Source organism: Malaya genurostris, chromosome 2 (assembly GCF_030247185.1).
Source record: "Malaya genurostris strain Urasoe2022 chromosome 2, Malgen_1.1, whole genome shotgun sequence".
Classification (NCBI taxonomy): Eukaryota; Metazoa; Arthropoda; class Insecta; order Diptera; family Culicidae; genus Malaya; species Malaya genurostris.
In genome coordinates, this window is record NC_080571.1 from 272,644,838 (window position 1) to 272,663,904 (window position 19,067).

At 37.3% G+C, this 19,067-nt stretch overlaps 2 protein-coding genes across 2 annotated transcripts in view; one reads left to right on the forward strand and one right to left on the reverse strand.

Moving 5' to 3' along the window:
• The first annotated feature begins 1,748 nt into the window (after positions 1-1,748).
• LOC131429226 (uncharacterized) lies at positions 1,749-13,529 on the forward strand. Its single transcript, XM_058593275.1, has 11 exons — positions 1,749-1,920; positions 1,980-2,116; positions 2,182-2,563; positions 2,622-2,709; positions 2,765-3,055; positions 3,114-3,306; positions 11,746-12,051; positions 12,109-12,490; positions 12,559-12,646; positions 12,703-12,993; positions 13,053-13,529. Exons 1-11 carry the CDS (start codon positions 1,753-1,755, stop codon positions 13,244-13,246), a joined length of 2,520 nt encoding a protein of 839 aa, XP_058449258.1. The 5' UTR covers positions 1,749-1,752; the 3' UTR covers positions 13,247-13,529.
• LOC131430062 (myosin-VIIa-like) overlaps positions 13,305-19,067 on the reverse strand; it is a 38,572-nt gene continuing 32,809 nt past the window's right edge. The window contains exons 12-13 of the mRNA XM_058594700.1: positions 13,556-14,653; positions 13,305-13,493 (exon numbers count right to left, since the gene is read on the reverse strand). Of these exons, the coding sequence (XP_058450683.1) occupies positions 13,305-13,493; positions 13,556-14,653 (1,287 nt within the window). The remainder of the gene's footprint in view (positions 13,494-13,555; positions 14,654-19,067) is intronic.

Below are 19,067 nucleotides of genomic sequence, written 5' to 3' on the forward strand. Positions count from 1 at the left end.
ATCTTTCTTCCTATTTGTTCAGTATTTTTAGATAACGATCCTAATCAAAGTAGCATCACTAGCACGGTGAGATACAGAAGAAAGTACACTTATTGAAAGAAGGCATATATGATAAGGATGCTACTTGAACCCGATTCAATGGCATTATCTTCATATTATATTTAACCAACTTTTAGTTACACCGAGTGAAGTATTAGAATAGTATAACCAATGGAATTTTTAAAAGGATTTTATATTCGTTTTTTTACGACGATGTAACGTACAGGTACATAAACGATCTATTGATAATGGTTCCTTTTTATTTTTGCAAATTTACGTATCATACAGTGTTGCGTGCCGTTTCTTGAATCTACGTATCATACCTTCGAGTATTATTAAGTGAAAAATAAATCAGAGAGCGTATCATCCTGCTTCAAACCATATAACTCTTAAGCTACTTCAACGTTTGCTTTTTATCTAACGTTTTCTGAATAAGTTTAATCAAATTAGTTGAAAAAACTCATATTCAACAATTTAAAATTGGCAATATCTAATAAAAAGCAAAGGTTCTTAAGTGCCATGGGAAGAAACACTACATCGTGTGTTATGTCTCTTTAAATCGATTACAATCGTTTTCGTTTTCGCTTACAGTACCTGATAACATCGGTCATCTCGTCCATTGTCAGAAACAGTCACATTTTTTTCACTCAGCTGGAGTTATCTTGAATTATTAACTGTTTGTCAATAACACAAAAGTTTCTGTTCTTGTGAAAGCTTGCGCTTGTATTTTAAAAACATCGACACATTTATTATCTGCTATTATGCAACATCAAAATAATTATTTCTTCAAGTAAATAATTGAATCATGCGTTTATCGCTTAGCTGCAATCGGTGATCCTAGTGGAGACCGGGGCTAAGCCGGACACTTTTAAGAAATTGAAAAAGCATCAATTAAAACTATGTTTTTAGCCAAGTTATCTATATCGTTATGTAACTTCAACCTTCAGCTACCATTAAAAAATTTGTGGTTTGGAGATTGATGTCTAAACTGGCTTTAGAGTCTCTATTGAAGACTATTTGCTTGTTTAGCTACATATAATGAACGTTTTATTTATTTTTTTTATAAATTTAGTTTGATAAATGATAAGAAATAGAATGAAGTATAGATATCAATATTTAGGTACGTTTCAAGAATCCGTTAGGAATTTCAAATCGAAAATTTTGTGTCCGGTTGAGCCCAACTTTTTTTGTCCGGTAAAGCCCCGCACAGACAATTCATTTGCGAGACGCAATATTAATTTTATTTTCCACATGATCGAAAGCACTGAATAATCACTGGATTCAGCACGAAATGAACATTTGAGAGCACTAACCAGACCTTCATTACAATGCACATATGTCAAATATAACCAAGAAAATAGAAAATTTGAGTAAAAAAACACCTTTTGACACGAACACGATTGACGCCAAGCTGAATTGTCCCAACGTCATCCAGCTAACTGACGTCTGTCTGTCACATGAAAGCACGTTTACAAAACCTATCCATAAATCGGAAGAATTGCTGGTTTAGAAGAAGAGATTTCAGCTGCCCGGTTTAACCCTGTATCCGAACTAGCCCCGGTCTCCCCTACTTGAAATCAAGTACTCGAAGGTATTGTTTTCCAATAGACAAAATAAGACAATTTTTTACCTTCTCACACTTATCTTAAACCGTCTGAGTGTTATCAAACCACACATCACTGGATGATTGCTTCAAAACTTCGTTGAATCTGAATGACAGTCAACATGAAGCCTTCGTCGGTTGTGGTTGTTCTACTTTCAGTAATTCCTTACTGCTACAGTAAACAGTATCGTTTCGACAACCACCAAGTGTTTTCCATAGATATTCACACCGAAAAGCAACTGACTGTATTGCGGGAGCTCGAAGAACTCCCGAATGTGGTAATATTGCGTTTAATTTTATAAGAACTGTCGATTATAGTTTTAATTATTGGATGAAGTACACCTTCCTGGATCATCCATCGGCAGTCAATACCAGCGTACAGCTAGTGGTTCCGCCATACAGGCAGCAACAGTTCAATCAAATATCCTCTCAATTCGGATTTGATCAGGTTCTAGTTTGCAACAATTTACAGAGGTAATCACAAAATCAATCCTTTGATTTTATTCCATTTACTGGTACGAATTATAACCCACCAATAGTGTTATAAATAACGAACGACCGAATCGATACAAACGTTCTGCTTTTGGGTGGGAAGACTACTACACACTGGAGGAGATCTACTCCTGGCTAGACGAAATTCAACTACAGCACTCGGATGTTCTCTCCGTGCAAAGTATAGGCGAATCATACGAAGGACGTGAAATAAAGCTAGTAAAACTCTCGTACAAGGAAGGAAATCCTGGAATTTTTGTCGATGGAAATATCCATGCACGAGAGTGGATCACTTCAGCTACCGTCACGTGGATATTGAATGAACTGCTAACCTCCGAGAACAGTGCTGTTCGTGATCTAGCTGAAAACTTTGATTGGTACATCATCCCAGTGGCGAACCCCGATGGATTCGCATACTCTCACACAACGGTTTGAAGTTCGGTATGGCTATCAGTAAAATTTGATAATGCTTTTTCTTACATTCCAGAATCGACTATGGAGAAAAACTAGATATCCATATACGGTTCTTTGTCAAGGAGCCGATCCTAACCGAAATTTCGATTTTCAATGGAACAGTAAGTAACACTAATATGTGGACAATTGACGATCATAACTGGTTAAAATCCTCAGATGGTGGAGCCTCACTGAATCCCTGTTCGGATAATTACGCAGGGACACATCCTGAGTCAGAAATAGAGGTGCACAATATTGCGAACTACATCCGATCGATTGCTGACAAGCTCAAACTTTATCTAACGATCCACTCAAGAGGTCAATATGTTCTACTTCCTTTCGGGTACAACGATGCACCCCATCCACCGAACTACGGAGATCTAATGCAAATCGGGGAACGAGCTGTCGTCGATTTATACAAGGTTCATAAAAAACCGTACCGAGTCGGTACAACCGCGGATATTCTTTGTAGGGTTTAGAAACTGGTCATGAATTGTAATGATACTTAGTATATATTGATTTGCAGACACAGCTTCAGGAATTTCAGTAGATTGGGTCTACGGTGCAGCAAACATTCCGCTGGCATATACCTTCGAGCTCCGTGATCAAGTGGAATTTGGTTTCATTCTACCAGCAGATCAAATTGTTCCGAACGCCGAGGAAGTATTAGCGGCGCTCATTGGATTGGTTGACGAGTCTCGTGTTCTGGGATATTTTTGAAAAAAAAATAGAAATAAGAAAAATTAACTTGTATCCCAGCATTGTCCCAAAATAGAATGGTTATGCAAATATATCATGATTTTGGCGCAAACACTTTGTTTTTGATAAACTTTGCAGCCGATTATTGGTACATAGGACTCCATTCGACTAATGAGACCAATGCCTTATCTCCTCAGCCATCTGTCCAGATCAACATTATTTTTTAAGAGACTGCCCAAATTAACCAGTTTTTTTATACTCTGTTTTGTTTTGGGTTAAGTTATTATTTTTATTTTTTCAATGCGTTAAAATGCAAGAAAAAGACTTCAGAACTAAAGTCTTTTGCTACGTTTCTAAATTCGAATTTCTAATATAAGGCACACTGCTCTAAGATGTCGCTGGGTATTTCTTATAAGTGCTTAACATTAGAATGATTGCCTTAAATGTTACATTGTCATTTTTAAGTAACATTGTCATATGTTGTTTACCGTAACTCTGGAGGATCCAATTTATCAAGTTATGGCTGCTTTTTGCTCGAACGTTCTAGCTCGTAAAATTTATAGAAAACTTGCATGTTTCATTTTCTTATTTGTGCAGAGTTGATCAATATTTTCTTGAAGACGAGAATTGCCTGACAATCGTCTCTCACGCTGTCTAATTGGGTTCGATTCCAAACTCCGCACATTGGATCAGAAAATTTTCCTACCCCAAGACAATGAAATAGAAACAGGTGGGGCAAACATAGCTCTTTTGTGTTAGTGAAATCAACTTTACTACAGCAAACCAAGTAAAACTAAAAATCACGTGCTTGCTTTCGTCACACTGTTCGAAATAGTTGGCATTGGTTTATTTTACATGCATGTCGTCATACCAAATTAGTTTACATATGTCGTTTTCGCTTGATGCCAAACCCAACCAAGTTTACACCCTAACTGCTGTCAAACCGTTTGTTTGAATCCAGTTTCAAACCTAGTTTTAACGTTGTTGAACTAATGTCGTTTTCGTTTTTAAATTGCACTACACCGGTGTAGCGAAAGGTGCACTGAATCCGTTCGTTTTTGCCAATTGCACTACACCAGTGCTACACTTTTTCTGCACCGATACCACTGGTGTAGCACTCATCAAAAGTTTGGTGTAGCTCTGTGCAATGGAATCGTTTATTGTAGTCAATGGTTACTGTTTATGTTTTCGTCAGTTTTGTTCGTTTATTCATGCCTCAGTGTAGCACTGCACCGGTGTAGTGCAAATTAAAAACGAAAACGCCATAAAATTCGAGTCAGTTTCGAACCTGGTTTTTATATCAGGTTTGCTCAAACCCCCGTTGCTAAGTGCGAAGCCAACACATTTTCGTGAAAAGTGTTTGTTTGATGAAACTACCCTGGGTCAGTTCCAGTTTTCTCAAGCGAAAACGACAATAGTTTTGGTTACCGAAGCAAGCAAGCCACGTAATCCTCACCACCTGTTTATATCACATTGACCACGAGAGGCGTGGTGGGGATTGTCAAAACATTACACCAAAGCAATGATTAAAACAAACATCCGGTACTATATTCCGATGTGGAACCAACTTGTCTGTTTCGACAGACACTGTAGCCGATTGTAAAAAGTTTTTATGAGCCGACTCGACTTCGACCTTTTTTTCTGCTTCAGCTATGGCCGAATGACACGGGTCAGGTTAATACAGGAGGTTAACCTTTAATGTAAAGAACAATGGCATGACTAGCGCTGGCTTCCTGCTCAGTATAAGAATCCTTTCTGGTTGGTCAAGGTTTAAAACCACAAAATATCCAGAAGATTAATTTTGGGTCGTTTACTGATGTGAATGTAACAGAAAAATTGGGAATGTACTAAAACCGGGCTTCCATTTTTCTGTGCAAAGGTCGTTCGATAACATATTCAGTACAATAACCAGCCAAAAATAAACTTGAAATTCAATTACTGGAAAAGTACGCCGATTCTTCGTCATTTATCTCTCACAGTCGATATAGAAACGTTGAAAAAAATTACAGGTTAAGATTGACGTTAGTATAAACATTTCCAATGAATTAGGGATCATGCATTTTACCAGGCGTGGATATTTCGTACTGAGAAGTATTTAAAAATGCGGACTGATGCAACATATTAGGAATCACCATTGATATGCTATTCATTCTCTAACAATAAGTCACACGGGATGTAAAATCGTCGATTTGCTAAGACTTTTTTGTCGTTGATAGCTAAAATTAGTCCACCATTCGTCAATTCAAAAGATAATATTCCAGACAGAGCAATGCTACTTGATAATAATCCTTATCGTACTTCTAAATACACACCGATCGAATATAGAACTAATCTGGATGAACATTAGAAAAGGTCGTATATAAAAATTACAGTTTCTCTTCGTTTATTTTCTCTTTTGATTATTATCGAATATTGCTGTCTTTTCCAGTAATTCTACAGTAGAGATCGAAAGAGGACGGTTGATGTCATTGTTCCATGTAAAAGATGCCGAGAGTGCCGTAATAATAGAGAAATTAAACAAAACGAAACTGTCATTTGCAGATAGGACCTATTACAATGTTTGACATTGGACTTTGAACAATCAATTTTTTAACAAGGTTATTTCAGGTGCCAAATTCTAATTCAAACTTGTAGAGGGCACAAATCAAGGTCTTTCCAACGTCCAAATAATCTGAATTTACGTGCAACATCGGGGCGCGTAAATTAAATTTCGTATAAATTTAATCAAACATCGTGTTATTTGAAATTTGTCCTTAAAAGCAATTCCATCTGGTTTCAGTATAAATAAAATACAAAACCATACTTTGTCCATGCGCAATATTATCTATGACCATCTGAATATGTTCTGAGAATATGGGAATTCAAATGAAATGTTCCAAGACCGAAGAACTAGTTTTACCTCTCTCATATATAAAGGCTATGCAATCGCTGTGGAAGCCGTCTTTACAACCGGAGCCCGGAGAGTGAAGTGTCATATACCATTCGACTCAGTTCATCGAGGTCACATAATGTCTATGTGTGTATGTGTATGTGTGTGTGCATGTATGTGTGTATATGACAAACAATGTCAGTAAATTTTCTCAGAGATGGCTGAACCGATTTTCACAAACTCAGATTCAAATAAAAGGTCTTGTAGTCCCATAGACTGCTATTGAATGTTATTCCGATTCGACTTCCGGTTCCAGAATAACAGAGTGATGTGCACCAATAAAAGGGAAAATATAGTCACATACGTTTCTCAGAGATGGCCAAACCGATTTTCACATACTTAGATTCAAATGAAAGGTCTTATGGCCCCATATAAAGTTCCTGAATTTCATTTGGATCCGACTTCCTGTTTCAGAATTACAATTTCTCAACCGATGTTCACAGACTAAGAAGCAAATAAAAGGTCTTGAAATTCTTTAAAAAGCTTTCATCGGAAAGCTGATCCAGATCCGACTTCCCGTTCCGGTATTACAGTACGGGTGATTAGTGAAAATTTTATATTTGGTAAGTATTTTTTCGATTTTTACAAATCATGTTTCTAATTAAAGCTCTTCTTGTCTTATAAGATACGGTGCAATTTTATCCCGACTTTCGGTTCCGAAACTATAGGGCAATGAGAGTCAAAACATTGAAATCGTCATTCAAAATGACGATTCAAAACTGGTACACGTCGGTACGTGCGGTACGGAAGAAAAAAACACCGGCTTTGATCCGTTCGCAGCGTGTTTTGTTCAATTTCGTATAGCCACATTTTATTCTATATTTTTCAAGTGAAAAATATGTAAATCTTTTATTCATCATTATCTCTTTTGCCTTTCACAAATAGAAAGTTTATGCAATCACATGAAAATTGGACCGAAGGGCTAAGTCAGTTCCTAACTTTTTAGATAGTGTTGTTAGTAGAATTTATTCCCAATTGAACTTTAATTTTACACTTTCACTTTATGTAGCAAATTTTATAATACAACATTTTGAGCTATTACTTCCAGGTATATTAGATGGTTAGGAAGTAACTTGAAGATGATAACTATCTATAGTAAGATCACGATTTTCGAGTATGCGCTGCTACTTTTGACATCAATTCTAATTCAAAGAAATTTTGAAGTTAAAAGCTGTCAATTCATGTTGGAAAACATGATTAGAAGTATTTAGTAAGTATCAAAGTTCTATCTCAAATGAAAGCCAAAATATTAGTTTTGAAATGTTATCATTTGGTTCTTGAAACTGGTCTGTTCGTATTACTCCGATAGCAGGCACTCATTCGTCAGTAAAAACTCAATTGAACAGATTTTGTTCTTTAGTTCTTTAAATTTATTATTCGTTCAGATCCTTTGTTTAAAATCCTCCTAACAATTTTCTATCGCTTGCTTTCGAGAGACATTGAGAGCAATGACGGTCTCCGATACAAAGTAAATTTTGATTATAAATTGAATGATTAAATTGACCAACTTAAACAATATGCACAAATGTCTCCCTCATATAAGTCAAAATACTCATGGTTAATGTTTGTTAGCTAACAAAACGTGTCGTAAGCCTACTGCACTAAACCACTGATAATGTTACATATTTATATGTTTCGGTTTTGTGTGATACGCTTTGTACGATAATACATTCAATTCATGCGGTTGGAACTTTTCGTGTCATATTTTAGCACTGAATTTCACGTTAATGCTCGTTCAAACCAAACATTTTAGAAAACTTCAGTTTAGAGTTAGTTGTGGTTATCTCAAACTACTGAAATAATTGTTGATCATATGTCCGATGTTATGGAGAAAACAACATGTTGCTGCGTTAAATACAACAAAATATATTCGCGGCTAAGTTCTATCCATTCTTGTACAGGGCAAATTTTGAAAAGGTGCTCCATAGTAAAGTAAGTCGCTAATACTAGATGGGACAAAAAAAGCGGGTGGGTAATGTCAGATACATAACTGGATGTCGTGAATACGAAAATAACTGACATGTTCCTTAACACTTCCGAATATTAATTAGTTGATCAATTGTATGAAATTGTATGTAAAATTTGAAACGATGCACCTAAACTAAAGTAAAGATTAGTTAAATTTAACATTCTAAAACACAAATATTATGAAATAACTAGTATAGTTCTTTATAATAAAATAATGGTGGTTCTGAAAAGAACCTTTTATGAAAGCGTTTGTGATGGAGTATTATCTAATTCCAGGCTGAACTGTTGTACGTGGGTGCGATACTGATATGGTTGGTGTAGGTGTAGCGTTTACAATCGATTATAATCTTCCAATTAAGAAAGAAATTATTAATTCGCTGGGTTGATCAATAATACAATAGGCCTAATTTATTCAACGGAACTATCAATATGCTATAGGGATTCGTTTCTAGCATTCAGAAGGGTCAAATTGCGTAATTCTCTACGACATTGAACTCTGGAACATTTTTCGCAAAAAACAAAGAAGGCTTCACTTGATCTCGATTACTGTGAATTTCACACAGCGAAAAGTGCACAAATCTAACCAAACTGTTCTAAATTTGCACTAAACTGAGGATATTCACCTTCGAATTGCGAACAACGAATCCTAATAGTTCTTTAGAAAACTTTTGAGACATTAGAACGGCTGATTTTGTGTATTGCTCTCCACCGTTGTTTTTTATCAATGCAAATGACTGGCAGCTGTGACGTAATCGCTCTTGTCGGAAGCGAAACTAGCTTTGCAAACGACACAAAATACATCTGCTCGCAGTGGCGATAGAATTCAAACTGATCCAATTTTTGTTAGAAGCTTTCTTTTTACTTGATTTTGTTTGTAGCTTTTTCACTTTATTGAAAGAAAATATCAATATGCTGTAGGGATTCGTTTCTAGCATTCAGAAGGACCAAATTGAGGAACTCACTACGATATTCAACACTTTTCGGAACATTTTTTTCGAACGATTTGTTGTACAGCAGCAGATATTTTGTTCTCTTCCTCAGAACGCGTTCTGATTGGCTGGTGTTGACATGGGTCAAATGAGACAGGTTTTCATTAGTGTACTATTGAAATACTTCAATGCTTTTTCTATACACGCTTAAGTTGAAAAAATGCGATTCTATTGGTAGTTAGATTATATAAATCCTTTCACAGATCACTGAGCTATGAGCTTTAAAAATACGAGCAAGGCAAACGCGCCTTATGAGTTATCCCCTTTGATACTCGTTTATACCAAACATTTCAGAATAGTTTAATTTTGAATTATTTGAGATTATGTCACACAACTGATAATTTTATCATAAAATTGTGATCATATTTCCGATGGCGTGTAGCAAAAATTATGTTGATTCGTTAGATACAACAAGAGATATTAACGATCAAAAACTTATCACTCTCTCAGAGGGTAAATTTTAAAAAGGCACCCCATAGTAAAGTAAGTCGTATTCACGACAAAAAGCAGAATATAGATTAATGAGTATGCAATTTCTGGACCGGGTTTTGGGCAATTTAATCCGAGTCAGAAAACGGACCCATTTGATGATAAAAAAAATTTTCCTGAACCGGAACAATTTCCTGTTTCTAAATCCGAACCAATCTGAACCCGTTTTCCAGTGATTCAACTTGTTGATCTCAAAAAATTTTCCAGAGGGTCTACAAAATACTCGTCCGCGACATCGATGATCTCCTCACGTGAGTTGAATTGTTTATTAATGAGCCATCCTCCGAGAAGTGTTAGCAGATAACAGTCCGAAGGAAGCAAATCGGGCGATTAAGGTGGACCGAAGTCGTTGATTTTAGCTACAATTGCGATGTTCTTGTGTGACTTGTATTATGAAAACAAATCATGTGCGCGGTCATTTCACAGCATTTTGGCCTCCAACTGCTCCAATAATGTGCAGAAATACTCGCTGTTGATGTTTTACCGTTTTTATCATTTTGAGGTGATTGTTCTTAGGGTTTATAACTGTTTTTATTTTTCTTTACATTTCGTCATCGTCATCGCATAATAGTTTGTGTTGAACTGTTATGCCACTTAGTATTTCAACATAAGCCGCTAAGCAGACGAACCTTTTCTGCCACACCAAAAAAAATTGAATGTTACGGGTGACTTAATCCCTCATACGATGTAATTCATAAAGACCTAATTTGTCAAATGACGGAAAATCTCATTTGTAATGACTTAATGTTAAATGAGCTTGAATTTTACTGGTTTCGACTTTAACTTGCGTTCTGCTAGCAGGTGCGACTGTATGAATTTAAAAGCACCTTTTCCAATCAAAGCAGATGTATGTTTCTGTGGCTCGGTCGATTAACAGACGTACTTATGATCCAATGATTCTCGGTTCAAGTCGCGACGGTTGCTCTCAGTATTCTTTTTTTCTTAATTTCAACGAATTTCATGTATGGAGTTTTAGACACAATATGTTCTTCAACGTAAATTTGCGTGAGCTGCGACGCTCCATTTATGTGCATGTAATAAGATGTAAAATCATAGAGTTTTTTTTAAGTGTGTGCGGTTTATGTTAAACTGGTACGCTAGCGTTCTTGATTTTGGTCCAAATTCAGTATTTTTTTATCTGGAAGATCTTCCTCAAAATATAGTGTGGCGTTCATCACTACCCTATTGGATCTAGCACCTTCAATTTCTAGTCGGCCAACAACCGCTTCATATATTGCTCTGTGCAACCGGGTCGTACGGCCTGCAGCTGTGGACTTTAATGGCAGTGGAGTTTCGGTTACCACGAATCCTTCAAAACCAATATTTAATTTCGAAGAAGCACTGTCCTCATAATATTAATTTAATTATTCTTAGGTATCCTCCGCCGTTTTGGCGTTAAAAAAATAATGTTTTATGAGAGAAAGAGAATCTTTTTTTCATAATCAATATTTTTTGGAGTGACAATTAATATTTTACTGTTCAGCTATATCAGCCTAACTCTGTAATCATGTATCAATGATAAAATTTCATCCAACAATGTTTTGAATTTCTCGTTCTCCAATTCTAAACCGAATGATTTCTTCGATTGATGTTCTTATTATTTTTCAACAATCTGGGCTTTCCTTCTTGAACTTTATCGGTTATTCCTCGAATTTGCCGAATCATTGCATCACAGAGTACAGATGTTCCAGTAGTTACATGCAACGTAAATAAACGTTTAAACAACCAGAGCCTATTGAATGTTGGCTTCCAAGTGACGAAACAAGCTGTCATAGCATTTTGGTAAACAATTAAGTAAATGGCAGTAGTGCTGCACTGTTTACGAACATACATCTACTTAAAAGCTTAAAAAGGTTTGAACATTGGTTTTAGCTTAAACACTTGTTATCTGTGGTATTGTATTGTACATTAACGCTGACTTACGTACTGAAGATTTCCCCAAACTTTGATATTATCTGTCTTAATTTACGACCACTCGTGCGCAAATCTTTCCGATAACCAACAACGCATTACTGGTCTACTGATATAGCTTCTACTTACCAAAGAATGTATAAAAGCATGTTGTTTAACCACACCAATCTCAGTACCATATTCAAAATGGCATTCGCACGTATTTGCCTTCTAATCGTTGCAGTTTTGTCCGCAATAACTGCCGAGCAAGCCCGTTTCGATAACTATCGAGTGTATCAACTGCGCATCGAAACCACCCAGCAACTGAAAACCTTACAGTATTTGGAGGACCATCCGGATGGCTACATTTTCTGGGAATCTCCGGTGCAAACCAACATGGATCTGAATCTGGTCGTTCCCCCTCATAAATACGCCGATTTCGAAGAGTTCACCACTAAACTTAATTTGCGACCCAGCTTGAAGATCAAGAATTTCCAGAAGTAAGTTGTCGATGGATATCACACGCAAAGTAACGATTCTATACCACGGTCTTACAGAGTAATCGATAACGAGCGACCGAACAAAAACAGACGCAACGGTTTTGGTTGGCAGGATTACTATTCAACGGCCGAAATTTACGCCTGGCTGGATGAAAAGGTCGAGCAGTACCCATCTATACTAACCAGTACAATCTATGGTAAATCATACGAAGAACGTGACCTAAAAGCCGTCAAACTGTCACACAAGGATGGAAATCCAGGAATCTTCATCGAGGCTCATATTCATGCACGGGAATGGATTTCATCGGCCACGGCGACTTGGATTCTGAATGAACTTCTTACCTCTTCGGATAGTGCAGTTGTTGATTTAGCACAAAACTACGATTGGTACTTCATAATGGTGGCTAATCCGGATGGTCTAGAATTTTCGCGTAACAGTGTGAGTATCTGAAATTAAAAAAACACTCGAACTAATATTATACTAGTAACATCTTCATCGTCATGCAGAATCGAATGTGGCGAAAAACCCGACAGCCTTCCGGTATCTTGTGTGTAGGCACAGACGGGAACAGAAACTTCGATTACTTTTGGAACAGTATTATTTTCTGATACGGATGTCATTACGACTCTATAATAAATGCCTAATTTCAGCTGGAGGATCCTCCTCTAATGCATGTTCGGACACATTTGCTGGTCCAAACGCATTTTCTGAACCAGAAACGGCTGCCATGTCCGAGTACTATAAAACAATTGCTGAGAATATTAAGCTACAATTCTCATTCCACTCCTACGGTCAATATCTTTTAACCCCATATGGATATCAAGGTTCTCCAACTCCATCGAACAACGATGATTTGCAGCAAATTGCGACAAAAACTGCAGCAGCTATTCAAGCAACCTACGGAACTAATTACACATATGGAAACAGTGCTGAAGTGCTGTGTAAGTGGATTAAAAACTAGAAGCCGATTTAGATTTTGTCACAGAGATTTTACTTTCAGATGTCACATCGGGAGGTACCAACGATTATTTCATGGGAGTTCATGGTACCAAATTGTCCTACATATTTGAATTCCGAGACACCGGTAGCCAGGGATTTGCGTTATCTGCGGATCAAATCGTGCCAAACGCACAAGAAACTCTCAATGGATTGATTGCTTTGGTTGCCGAAGCAAAGGCTTTAGGATATTTCTGAGACATAATAGTCTATATATTTTGGGTTGTAAACATTATGAATATTGCATAAACATAATTCAGTTTCGTTGTCCTTGCATTTTGAAAAGACGAATGTACGATGTCAGTAGGTCGTCCATCTTGTAGCCTTGTTTCGTTTCCAGTAGTAATTTGGAGGAACCCATCATGTTTCCAAACTTTATATGAAAAAATGTATTTCCCGAACTCCAGAAGTTTAATTCCATGAAGCTGTATTCTGCCAACACATCCTAAAATAAAGTATTTATCGTATTTGTTATTCCTTACCTATTTTGTCAACCTGTTAACCTACCTTCGTTCGAGGATCCACCATATTGAATCCGTTCTTGTTGATTGCCACTAACAATGTCTTTGGAAGATTCTGATCGGTCGCTTGCTTCACGACAAAGAAAGCAGATCCGAACATCGGGAACTTGTGTACGATCTTCAGGAACTCTAGTTTGGCATTCGACGGACTGATTCCGAGCAAAGACTGAACTTTAGAAACAATGTCCTTTTTCCATTGGTCTACTTTCTGCATCCTGACAGCATCTTCAGGAATCAACGATAGCATCATATCGGGGAATGATTTCTGCAGCAACTGAATGTCTTGTTCTTCAAACTGAGCCCAGAATATGTACGCAGCCAGTTCTACCAACTCCGCCTTCGTTACTTTATGATAACCCTGCAATAACTTAGGCACTTCCTGGTGGAAATAGAACATTTCGTCTGCGTAGGCATCCTTTCCAGGAACTACATTGATCCACAGTTTTTTCATGAAGAACAGCTGGTACTCGCACTGGATGCGATAGTCGTTCGTTCTAGATGGGAGATTTTCACGCATCCATTGCATCAGCTCATAGATAAAATCAAAAATGAAGTTTTCCTCTGGAACTGAAAACACTTTGTCACCAATTTTTATGAATAAGCTGAAACCTTCACTCGACTTAAGTTCCAATCGCTTAGTAATGGTCTGAACCAAATCTTTAGCTTTCGTGAAGGATTCAATCTGGAACGCCTCGTCCGTATCATCTGGGAAGTACACTTTATGATAAATTTCAACTGTCCGACAGCGAATGGCTTCCACCTCCACAATGTACGGTGGATGTTTTCGCTGTCCAACCTTCAACGACTGGTGAATTCTCTGCAAACATTCAGCAGCGATCGGATGCTTTCTAGTTTTGAGAAATTCGAACAGTTCCTTCATTATCTGCTGGCTAGGCAGCATAACTCCGGTCGCCAGCCAAAGCAAATCCCACCCACGCTCCTCGCTAACCTGGATCTGATTGTCGGTTAGCTGTCGCATTATCTGACAGAACAGCTCATCTCTCAGTATGTCATCACTCAGTGCTGGACCGAAAATCTTATCCGTATCGATCATGTCACGTCCCCTGGGTAGATCGCCCATGTACTAAAAGTAATTCAAAAAAAATTTGGTTAAACATTGGTGCAAAAATGATGTGGATAACAATATGAATTAATGATTGTCCAATTCAGTATACGTTATTTAAACTCCACTCAGATTTCATATCCAATCGAAAACTATAACTAAGCCATGTAAAACAGCAATAAACAAAAAGCCATTGGTCGCTACTATTTCGATCGCGCGAATGGATTATTTCAATCGACAGATGGCATGGCACAAAAAGAATCAATTTATCTATCGACTTGAGGTTACATGAAACTTTCTAAGACAAATTCTATGCAAAAAATATTTTTCTGATTTGTAAGAAATGAGCCTGAATACACCTCTAATTTACACCAAAATGCATAGAAATACACGTACGTGTATAGAGGTCTGGCCGGCCCCATCAGTCAGTCCAATGGTAGCAAAATGTCTATCAAACGAAGAGTTATGGCTTCTTGAGACGTTTTATTTGAATCTTAGATGGAGGCAATCTATTAAGGCATCTCAGAGAAAATTGAGTGAAATTATTTGTCACACACGCACATTTGCTGAATCCGACGAACTGATTCGAATAGATGATGTATGGATGTAAGAAGTAATGTTCTTCCGGCAATTATTGTTTAAATCTACAAAATTATGAAATTGTTTTGAGCTCGAAAATACTGGCATCTTTCTAATGCATTTCATATTCGAACGATTATGTTGCCAAAAACGAGCCGTGCCAATATCTAAACAAGGTAAAACGTCAACGGCATAGGAATTATTAAAGGCTCAGAAATAATTACGTACAACAGCATTACAGTTTCCTTTCTGAGGTTTGAGCGAATTCTATATGTATCTATTTTTATATTTATAGAAAGGTAAAAATGGCGAAATTTCAATCGTTGTAGCTCAGAAACTATAAATTAAATAAAAATGTCGTCTCAGATTTCAACAATTTTAGACTCGTTTGAAAGTTATTATTTGGTCATTGATCAAGTTCGAAGACATAGCTTACACTCTCGGATTCGAAAATATATGTTCGAAAAATTTTTCTCAATAAAGGCTTGCCCGATTTCAACATTTCTTGGATTGTTCGGAAGCTATCATCAGGTCATCGATCATGTTCGGAAGACAATTACGGACACTTCCGGTTTGTATAAGTTAGCGGTTTCGACAATCTGCGAAGCACGAATGTCAGACACTTCCAGTTCTGGAGATACACCGAAACCACCATTTACGAACTAAACGGGGGTTCGTAAATGGAGGTAGTTCGTAAAAAAAATTTACGTTATTCGGGATTGGGTTCGTAAAAACAGTTTTGTGTAATGAATGTGGAAACCCCCAATCACATGTCCATTTTCGGAATGGATGTGATAAGTGGGTGCAAGAAAATGATGTTTGGGTCGGTTCAAAATCCAAGATGGCGACTTCCGGTTTATCGATATTCCTTAAAAACCCTTACAATGTTGGTATTTTCGGAACGGGATTTATGAGTAGATGACGGAAAACGATGTTTGAAATAGTTCGGAAATCCAAGATTTTCGACTTCTGGTTTGTCGATATTCCTTAAAAACCTTTACAATGTGGGTATTTTCGGAACGTGATTGATGAGTAGTTGTCGGAAAACGATGTTTGAAGTGGTTTGGAAATCCAAGATGGCGACTTCCGGTTTATCAATATTCCTAAAAACCCTTACAATGTGGGTATTTTCGGAACGGGATTGATGAGTAGTTGACGGAAAACGATGTTTGAAGTAGTTCGGAAATCCAAGATGGCGACTTCCGGTTTATCGTTATTCCTAAAAACCCTTACAATGTGGATATTTTCGGAACGGGATTGATGAGTAGTTGACGGAAAACGATGTTTGAAGTGGTTTGGACATCCAAGATGGCGACTTCCGGTTTGTCGATATTCCTTAAAAACCCTTACAATGTGGGTATTTTCGGAAAAGGATTGATGAGTAGATGACGGAAAACGATGTTTGAAGTGGTTAGTTACGGTTTTAAATTTCGACATTCTAAAAATTAATTTTGAGTCGAAAAGGTTTCTTTATCAAGGAGAAGAGATTGCCATACTGAAGAGGTGTACATTGTTTCATCCGATTCGGAGAAAGTCAGGATCGAGTTTATCTGCTATTTATTTCTGGAATTGCTCATAAATGTTAGAAATTCAGTGTCATGTGGTTGTCTAACTGACTTTTACCACTTGAGCCAAATAATATCCCTTTTTCTCAATGGCTTACAAAATGTTAAATCATATTCCGACGGGCCAGTTGACATAAGATTTTGACAAGTTTAAATAAAAACAAATGTGTCGTGATGAGAGTAACAGTACTTTTTTCGACTTTTTCACGTACACTAAAACAACTGAAATTATAAGTGTAACACTGAAAATAAAAAAAATTGAAGAACACGGTCATTGATTTGAAACCAAATTTTAATGTTTGTGATTGCTTCCAAATATTAGATTGAGACTTCCAGTTGTTCAATAAAATATTGAAAGCATACAATATAACTATAACATTATAAAATTATTATAACTGTTCAGACGTCTACTTGTTATGGTCATTTCGAAAATATAGTACAATATTCAAACAATAATGATTAGCAGGAAACACCTTTCTCAGAAGCAAAACTTTTTTTTAAACGATAATCTACTCATCAATCCCGTTCCGAAAATACCCACATTGTAAGGATTTTTAAGTTTTTTTTTGTTTTCGGCAAACCGGAAATCGCATCTTGGATTTCCGAACCACTTCAAACATCGTTTTCCGTCATCTACTCATCAATCACGTTCCGAAAATACCCACATTGTAAAGGTTTTTAAGGAATATCGACAAACCGGAAGTCGCCATCTTGCATTCAAACTTCGTTTTCCGTCATCTACTCATCAATCCCGTTCCGAAAATACCCATATTGTAGTAATTTCCATGGAGCCGGTAATTGTTTTCATTGGATGCATAAACCTCTTTTTACGAAATTAGTTCTTAAAAAAATATTACGTTATTTGGGATTTGGTTCGTAAAAAGAGTTACGTATAAAGAGGTAACGTAAAAAAAGTATTCGTAAACGGATGTTTGGGTACGCTGCTCGGCCATCCATGGAAGTTGACCGTCAATGTCAATTTCCCTCTCTGAGCAGCCTAGATAGCCGTGTAGTGTCGGTAGCGGTTTCCCAACTGGCTAAGAATAACGCTACGGTCCACCTGTACCGGTGGTATAAGTCTACCAAACAGGTAAGCCGTGTGGCATCCGGCGGAATTATTTTTTACCAAGAATTGATCCACTGGTTTCCTGTTCCATGTCGTAAAAGGCCACAAAAATAGGAACTCCTAAGTCAAGGTGTATTTCCGTGCCGATGGCTGAATGGCTGCAGGAGGTTAAACAATGCAGTCGTGAACGGAATATCTTGGGATTTTCCCTTACTGTGTTAAGCGAAGCTCTGGCACAGTGGACGACTTCTTTCTTCGCAACTCGTGGGATTTAAATGATTAAAACATTTAAAAAAATCCTTACATGGTTCGCTATAGGCGATTATAAGCCAATATATTTGGTTTCTTGTAGTTGTTGTACGGTAAGTGCTGGAGGTGGAGTGTTCGTTACTTTAATTGATAATGGTTAGAGTAGCACAAATCAATCTCCAGCATAAACGTACAGCAACTATGAATCTATCCAGACTTCTGCAAGAAGGTAAAGCTTCTTTAGCTTTGGTTCAAGAACCATATTTCCAAAAGGGAAACTTCTACGTTGGAAAATTGTTAAACCCAGTCTTTGTTGCCTTTAACAAGACCGGAATGACTAATCCACGTGAAATGCCTCGAGCATGCATACTTGCAAATAGTGCTCTCGATGTCTCTCTCATATCGGAGCTCACAACTCGGGATATTTGTGCTGTCACAGTTGGTATGACTACTGATGGCATAGACAGGAAATATGTCTATTGTTCGGCATATTTGCCGCATAACCAACCTTCGCCAAGCGATGACTTCAAAAAGGTTGTATCATACTGCTGCAAAAGTGATTTACCGCTTGTAATCGGCAGTGACATAAATGCTCACCATATCATTTGGGGCAGCACAGATATAAATTCGAGAGGCTCTGATATGATGGAATTTGTGAGCAGTACAAACCTGCACATAGTCAATGCAGGAAACCGTCCAACTTTTGCGAGATCTGGCAGAGAGGAGGTTTTGGACGTAACTCTCTGCTCTGATAGAATTGTGCATGAGTTGGTGAATTGGCTCGTCTCCGATGAGCTCGAACCTTCGTTGTCTGATCATAAGTACATATTCTTTGATCATTCAAACGTTAAATTTGATATTATCACATATCGTAATCCCAAATCTACAAACTGGGACCTCTATGAAGAGGGCTTGGCGACTAAATTTTACGGGTACCAACCAACAATTGAAACCCCAATTGATTTGGAAAATGTTG